At 37.8% G+C, this 8905-nt stretch overlaps 1 protein-coding gene across 1 annotated transcript; it reads right to left on the minus strand.

Annotated features, from left to right (window-relative positions):
• Nucleotides 1-1955: 1955 nt before the first annotated feature.
• On the minus strand, nucleotides 1956-6063 carry LOC113288685 (bifunctional nuclease 1). The gene is made up of 11 exons (XM_026537804.1): nucleotides 5768-6063; nucleotides 5202-5524; nucleotides 4843-5013; nucleotides 4677-4726; nucleotides 4497-4553; nucleotides 4287-4352; nucleotides 4115-4189; nucleotides 3474-3592; nucleotides 3158-3249; nucleotides 2266-2326; nucleotides 1956-2182 (listed from the first exon to the last, which is right to left on the minus strand). The coding sequence occupies exons 2-10, from the start codon at nucleotides 5503-5505 to the stop codon at nucleotides 2271-2273; spliced, it is 990 nt and encodes a 329-aa protein (XP_026393589.1). The 5' UTR covers nucleotides 5506-5524; nucleotides 5768-6063; the 3' UTR covers nucleotides 1956-2182; nucleotides 2266-2270.
• Between the last annotated feature and the right edge of the window lie 2842 nt (nucleotides 6064-8905).

Genomic DNA, 8905 nt, shown 5'->3' on the forward strand with positions numbered 1-8905 from the left:
TGCTTCATAGATGGTGTTACTTCACTCAGGAAACAACAAATTTGTGATATGGTTAATATGGAATTATCTAAATTTCCTGATAAGTATTTAGGTGTAATCTTAGCTCCTGGAAGAGTAACTTCAGCTATGGTCTGGCCTGTGGTAGAAATGATTCAACACAGATTAGCTAAATGGAAGGGTAAACTATTATCTTTTGCTGATAAATTGGTGCTTGTCAAATCTGTGTTATGCAGTATCCCTCTATATAATATGACAGTTTATAAATGGCCTTCATCTGTCATTAAAATCCGTGAAAAGTTGATTAGAAATTTCTTATGATCTGGTGATAGTGAAGTGAGAAAGTATAAAACATTTTCATGGAAAAAGGTTTATACACCATATAATGAGGGAGGTCTTGGTATTAAAAGATCGGATATCATCAACAAAGCTTTCCTCATGAAGAAAATGTGGAAGATGGTGCACTCTCAAGATGAATGGGCTTTATTTTAAGCTGCTAAATTTAAAAATAAACAAGGTCAGTGGTTTGAAATCTGGAAGAAATCTTTTGTTTATTCTGGTCTGAAATGGGCTTGGTCTGCATTAAAAGAAGACATTAAATGGAGGGTTGGTGATGGTACTGATATCTCAGTATGGTTTGACTCTTGGTATGATGCTTCTCCAATAATCTCTCAAATAGGGTACACTGATTTTGTTAACAATAATATGCAGATGAAAGTGCAGAAATTGATAAAGGGCAATAAATGGAAAATTCCCATTGAATTGCAATCTATTTTTGAGCTTAATAACATGCCTGGAATTGGTGGAGGAATTGATAGAATGATTTGGAATGGATGTTCAGATGGTAAATTTACTACTGCAGTGGCAGTGGAAAAACTAAGATTCAAAGAACAGCAACAGGTATGGTCTTCTTTCCTTTGGAAATCCTTCTTACATCCCAGTATTGCCTGCAATGTATGGAAACTCTTACAAGGTGTATATATAGATGATGACACAATGAGGAATAAAAGTTATGAAATGCCTTCTAGATGCTGTGTGTGTGAGTCAAAACAAGATAATATGCAACATACTTTATGGCAATGTGATTTTAATACTCAGATCTGGAATTGGCTATGTTCTGTCTTTGCCTTTCCCACACCAGAATCATTTACAAATGTATGTAATGCTGCAAGTCATCATAGTTCATTAGTTAAAGAGATCTGATTTACAGCAACATGTGCTACTATGAAGGAATTATGGTTCCAAAATAACTCAATTCTTTTTAATGATGGGAAGGTCAACATTCATAAGTTTAAAAGAAAAATTCTTCGGGTGATGCATGAAGGAGGTGTGAGGATGAAAGGTAAAGAATGGGCATATAACTATGATTCCCATATAATATCTTTTTTCAATTTGAGCTCAAGAATAGCTTGTTAGTAAAAATAGTTATTCCCCTGTTTGTTTTGTTGCTTCTCTTTAGTCTTTAAGGTTGTACTGTAAGTTTCACTTCTGCTTCTTTTATTTTATTTTGTAACTAAACAGTTGTAATCGTTTTGCTATTCAATTGAATAAAAAATATGTGATTCAAAAAAAGAAAAAATGGTGGGTGCGTTAAAAACTTCAAGGAGCCCCTTCTAAGTGCCAGATGGGCCTTTGTGGCCCATCTGGTGAACTTAAAGAACTTGACGGAGGAAACAGACACAGTTGCACACTTGCACACTGCACCGACACTAGTTCTGCTCTACATTCCCTACTCCCTAGACAGAATCGTAATTACTAGTGCCATCCCCATAATATCTTCTCCGACCAATTTAAGAAGAGGCAGGGACCATACCTCTTAACTAAATGCAGTGCATATAGCCCCAATTCCCGTGAACAGATCATTTATAACAAGGAAGGCGCTCGTGTTATGCCTAACAACTTGTGAAGCACATTCTTTAGGGCATGGCGTCACATATTAGGATTTACAGGCCAAGACATAGTTGCCAAACTTAAGAAGATTAAGCATAAATTTCGAACATTATCCCATGCAGAAGAAAGTTATCAAATCAGGGAGTAACTTCCATAGACCTATACAGATATTCACAAATTATTATATTACATACATGGGACCACAGAGATATGACTACTACTACTTCCACCAGAGAGATGCCTAGAATCTTGTCCGCACTGATAGATGGTTGTTATGTACAAACATGATAACACTCTGAAACATAGAGAACGGATTTTCTTAGAAAAGGCCTATATTTAAATGATAAAAATGGTGGCAAAATTGAGGATGAAATGTACCTGCGTCAGACCCACTTCTGCTTCTTGGAACGAAGTTGGCTAAGCTTATCTCGCCATTGAGCTGTGCATCCATAAGATAAACATATAAGAAAACAAGAACGTAACCAAGTCAAGTGACAGCAAGGCCAACATGCATGTATTTTTAAGTAGGATGGATGCCTACCACTGCATATGCATACAAAGTTCGTCTGTTCATGACATTGCCAAACAGGTCTATAACAGAAGTTGCGATAAATAACTAACCAAAACACAACCGCATGTACTACTGTCATGATATTTTCTCTGCTATACTCCCTGGCAAATTCTAGACGGGGAAGTATCAACAATAAACAAGCCATCCAAAGGGAGGACCTCGCCACAGCCTGGACGAGTGGTCTGCTGGTTTTAGCTTGACCCAAACTCAGGCTGTCATAGTTTGTAATTGACCGTTTATACCGTTTAAATTTAAGTCATCTAAATATAGCTTGTACATCTGTTAGATGGCTGGCAAGGATGTGAATGTTTACGGGGAAGATTTCTCCTGCGTAACTTTCAATGCTGGAGAGACACATTTCACCTTCTTGTTTCATTGTGTGTTCAGAGAGAGAGAATTTCAGCCAGCTGTTTATAATTCGGACAGCTCTTTTCGCATTATTTCTAATGCTCCACAAAAAAATCTAAAACTATGTGGCGAAGATCTTAATACATGAGATATCATGTCTGTCATGCGAGGAACATTCTGCAATTGAGCACAACTAATAACAGCACGGCTCACGATAGAGGACCATTAACACCCAACGGCAAAATTCTCATTTACGTGTCTATTTCTGCTTGTGTATTGAGGATAAAGTAAAGGGGAAAAGGTTGCAAGAGTTTGCGTTCCAAAAAGAACACCCAACAGAAGAAAACAAACCTGCATCTCTATAGCGTTCTTCAACTGCCGCAATTAGCATGTTGCGGATAAGATCGAACTCTTTGGCTTCAACACAAGGCTGACCATTTGGCCTACAACAGCAACAAAGAGACAAAAAACAATTATTTTCTCCAGCGCCATGAAGAATATAAAGACTAAAATGTTCTCACTGAAGTACACTGAATCACTGTATGCTTCATCTAATATTAGTAATGCCCACAGTTGAGAGATCACAACTTAAATATGAACACCCATACTCGAGTAGTGTATGACACCGACTTGTAAGCTCTGGACAAGAGATACAACTTATACGTACCTATCAAGTTCAGTGAACAGCAAGCCATCTGAAAGAGGAGCCTGAGCAGCCAGCTTAGAAGCTTCGACAACTTTCATTCCATCACTATATGCCAAGTACTTGTTAACTTGTATAGGCACCTGCACATGATAAAAAACAATTAACACCTCAACACAACCTATGCCCGTGGGAAGAAAGGTGGAAGATCAAGGCAGAAAGGACAATTAAGAAAACTGAGGAATGACAATAGAAGAATATTAACAAATGATCCCAACAAGCAACTTCCATGAACATATTCCAACATCACATTTAAATTGCACACTAGAAGCTAGGGAATATGGGTTTGTACCAAGCCGAAATGTGCTGCAACAAATGTATAATGAGCAACTGGCTACATATAGTGGATCAAATGACAATTACTAATAGTTGCATTGCATATCTGCTGAGAAATCTGTACATTATGCTGGCCGGTTAGAAAAATTGGACAGTGAACAGTAACCAACAAGCATATCTATTTTCTTACAGGATGAGGAAGAGAAGAGCACATTCATTCTGAATCCTCATTCGCTCAAACAGATGGCTTTCGATGATCATGCATGTCTTAACTCTAAATACACCACAAAAGACTTTTTAATGTGAAGTTCAATCAAGGAAAGCAGTACCTTGCATCTGACTGCAATGTTAATAGCATCAGAAGGTCGGAGATCAAAACTGATTCTTTCTGTTTCATTATCAGCCTGTAAGAGTGTCCCAGATGTCAGCGTATCATTTGCTAATACAACTCGCCGCTGATTACAAATAATTAAGCAATAGCAGATATGACCAAAGAATTACCTTAACAAGGTATAACTGAGCGAAGTATGCTTCATGTACTCTTTTAGTCACTCGAACGAGTTTCACCTGCAAGATGAGAAGCACCAAAAAACATGTTTTGAGTTTTCGTATTCCAACCAATGCATGGAAGGTTAATATTAAGAGAAAGTAACAGCAAAATTAACTACAAAGATAAAACTGTCACATGGATCAGAGTGGGGGAAAACTTACCACATAACCCATTTTGTCAATCATTTCCTTAATTATTTGATATACAGTTGGCCTTGCCTGCACAAATATCAACATATTCAAAATTCAATGTACGACAAAACTTGAAAGGTATGATCAACAACTCACGGAAGAGTAAATTTCACCATTAACAAAGAAAAGAAGTGAAGTAGTCAAACATACAATTTGAACATTGCGGACAGCAGCCATAAGCAACATGCTCGGCATTTCCACTGCAAACATAATCAGACCACGAACTGTTAGCTATCAAACATTAAAGTAGTGCCAAACACCTCTTCGTTTAACAGGGGAATATAAGAAAACAGCACTGAGAAAAGTGGACACATACAAACAATAATTGGAAGTAAAAGATCACTTCCGTCTTCCATCTTGAGTACAATTGCAGGATGTGGAGCATAATCTGGCAGTTGACCACCCTGAGGATTGTTGTGAACACATCTCATATTCCTACCATCTCGCATTTTGATCATGAAACCATCTGCTCCACTTTTCACCTCAACTACATACAAAAACACACAAAAACATCAGACATCAGTTCCATTAATCAACTCACATATAAGTACATAAGAAAACAATATGAACAATTATAACTAGTTAGCAACTGAAAATGATACAAGTAAAATCAATAACAACAGTGGCCTAAAAAAGTTACAAGAGTTATCTGATTCGGTTTGACAAGCATCATACCAGCTTCCATTACACTGGAGTTGACATATTCACCATCATTCTCATTAAAGTTCTCTGCAGTACTACCATTACCATCTGACGATGAACTGAAAGTACATCGAACCGTCATACATTTCCTTAAACGAACTTGATGGGGAACAGGCTGTAACTTAATCCCACATCTATTATTCCCTTTAAATCCAAGAAAACCATTTGTCAAAGTTTTTGATCTCATTACAGGTCCATTTAATGGTAAAGTATATGCTCCTCCTGATTGTTTTGCACGTACAGCTGGGCAAATTACTGGTCCTTGTAGACTTGCCATATTCACCCACTTCAAGATCCTTCACATAAAAAAAAAACAAAATTTCCCCTTGATCAGCATCACAACTACTGTGACACCAGTAAATTTGTTGTAAATCAAAGAACTATAACTAACACTTAAATTTTTTTATGGATTTCAAAACTAACAACGAAATTCTTACATTAACATAAAATCAGAAGCTAACTTAGTGATTTCAGCAGATTAATAGCAGCAAAATACAACAAAATAACATAAAAGCAGAAATCAGATTATGTCAAATTACCTGAAACGAAATCACACGATCGTAATCGATAATCCTCAGCTCCTTTACAGAAGATTCACTTCAAATCACTATAAACAACTATTCTGAGCTCAATTTTAATTCCTAATTAAAGATTTTTCTTACTATTTATCAATATTCAGCAGATTCAATTCTATTTTTCATGCGATCATGTCAATATTGAATCAAAAACATGATCCTAAAACCAACCACACACAGAGATATCTTCAAGTGGAAGCAAAGAATCAAAGAAAGAAATTTACTAATTCTTCTTCTCGAGGGAGAGAGAGAGGGGAAATAAATGAATGAAGGCCATTTTCTTTTATAGAGAAAATTTTAAAAACCAAAGAGTAAAATTTAATTCAAGTAAAAATTAAATTTATTTTAATAAGACTTTCAGTAAAAGTTATTACTAGAAGGTATTAGAAACCATTAAATAAAGATAAGATAATTGGATAAAAACAGAATTTTAGAAATCCAAATAAACCCTTGATGTTCTACCATAATTCCGGAGTATCTTCAAGAATCTTAGACCATTCAGGCGGTTAATGGATAAATGTTATGAGGACTGAACCGTAGTTTACATAAGTGGCCGTGCCGGTGACATCGTTATCTAGCCGTATTTATCTCTGACAGTTTAAGGACGTCAGACTGGAAAAATTCGTTACACATTTTTTACCTATATATTATATACCCTTATAAAACTTTTCTACTTCTCATACACTTGCAATGTGATAAAGGGTGTTTCGGACATTTAGCGACATCCGTGATAAATGAGAAGGAAGAAAGGTGAGCTATACGACATTTGATGGTGTTAGCCGGCGCCTTAAGCCTCCAAGTGAAAGACACGTGTTAGAGAAGCCAAGGATGATTCCTGGATAAGGTTTTTATCTTTGTGTTTGTTGGTTTTATTATATCAGATTTAAATATCTTTGTTTCTCCTTCTTCGTCATCAATCAAGCTCTATTATTGTCACCATCCAAGTTTGGCCAAATTGTCAAATGTGTGATTTAACTTATAAGCCTCTCGATTACCCATTATCTTATCACATTACATTGCTTCTCAGTGTAAATGGTAATCAAGTACATCACTGACTGCATTGTCTCTAATTACCTGCTTTTCAGTGACACACAGCTTAGATTTTTAAACATCAGATTAAAAAGTTTGGGTACTGTGAACACGTAAATCACGAAGGTATCTATATGTTCACAAACAATGTTCGCATTATATACATGCTCGTATTGATGAGACATTTGCATTGATTCCTTGGCTCAAAACCTTCGGGTTTACCATAACCTCATCTAATATCATCACCAGAGGCGTTCACATAGAGGAAGATAAAGAAAACGAAGTATAAAAGTAAAACTCGTGGAGTATGGAATGAATGTAAAGTGCTGAAATGTAAATAAGACTGGAATTTATGTGGTTCAGCACTAAGGCCTACATCCGCGGGGTTGTTGTTTTCACTATGCATTTTGATGATTACAGAAGTAGTCGGATGACTTTGGAGTTTGCATAGGTCTGCGAATTGTAAAAGGTAAACTTACACTCACTATTCTTCTCTCTCTACTTCTCTCTAAACCTCTCTCCTTTTCCTTTTCTTTTTCTCCTCCCTTCTCTCTTGGTGGAGAGGGAGTATTTATAGGGTTAGAGTGTGAGACCCGCTTCTGAGGGCCGTTGGAACCTTACCTTCTTGTGCTTTGTGTCCATCACGCAGAGGTCTTCGTTCATTGCTTGATCACGCGGAGTCATCCTCGTTCGTTCCATGGGTTAATCGACACGTACACTGCTCAGAGTGTTTAATGCGGGTAGTTGACACGCATGTTCGTGTCAGACAAGTGTCTTCTGCCCCTGTCACGTCCATGTCAGTCACCCTTCTCTTCACCGTTGATCTCGGCTTCTTTTGGGGATGAGATAAAGTAACTCTTCGGGAGTTATTTGGTGTTCCGCAGTACACCGTGCTTTTGGTACATCTTTTAACTTCTGCCCTTGGATTTGTTCGGGCAAAGATCCGACGTCGACGGGATGGGATTCTTGGCTGTGGGCGTGTGTCATCATGTTTTGATGACTTGGCCCGCATGCTCTCCAAGTATCTTCCTACATACACGTGTTTGATGATGAAATATGTACACACAATTTGCCCCTTTTCTTCGGGCTTGAGTGTTTAGTGGGAGCATTGAAGAAAACAGACGTTACATATTCTTCCTCTCTCCTAATAACTTCTACTAGATACTTGGGCACGTTTCTTACTCGTGCATTAACTGCTCATTTAATGGGCACGTTTCCATTCCTCCATTAACTTCTCTTTCTTTCGAGTATATTAAGGAGAGGAGAAAAATTGATTTCATTCTCCTTGAAAATTAATTTCATTCTCCCTGTCAGTCTTCATTCTTTGTTCTTCAACCATTAAATTCTCTCTGCCCTAGCATTAATCACGTTCGTTTCTTCTTTGTTTCTGGTTTGTTGTCTTCTTTTGGGATTTTGTTTGTGGTGGAAAGGTTTCTTTTCTTCGTTTCTGTTGTTTTAAGTTTTGTGTTGATTGTGTTGATTGTAAATTTCCTGCTGCTGTCGTACCTTGTTTGTGATGAAGAACATCTTTTGATGCATGTATGCTAGTTTGCCCCTGTTCTTCTTCTCAAGTCGAGGAGGCCATTGTTTCAATTGTATTGATTGAACTTTTAAGTTTAGGGTTTTTGGGTATACATGCATGTATGCTAGTTTTAGGGTTTCTGGGCTATGTTGAGATGAACTGCTAATTTTGTGGTTTTTTGATCTTTGGTGATGCCCTCGTGTTTGATTCTAACTTGTTTTTGTTGTACCTCCTCGCAGCCATGTCTGACCGTCCGCGGCTTCCTTATCAAACTCCGGCTTCCAGTCTACCGAGATCCCCTCCACGTAGAGAGTCTGATACATATCCACCTGGGGGAGATCTCTCTAAATTGTCGCAAATGGATCCCCGCGGTAGTAAAGTTTCGTCTTCTTCTGGGACGAAGGCCTCTCCTCCTAGGAAAGGGGATCCATCGAAGGGTCATTCCGGGTCTCGATACGCTGCCGTCCGTGCTGCTTCTCGTCCTCGTGATGACTCTAGGTGTACGCAGACACCTTCTCGTGGTGGCGCCTTCGATATTCCCCCTCTTCGTT

Source organism: Papaver somniferum, chromosome 6 (assembly GCF_003573695.1).
Source record: "Papaver somniferum cultivar HN1 chromosome 6, ASM357369v1, whole genome shotgun sequence".
Taxonomy (NCBI): Eukaryota; Viridiplantae; Streptophyta; class Magnoliopsida; order Ranunculales; family Papaveraceae; genus Papaver; species Papaver somniferum.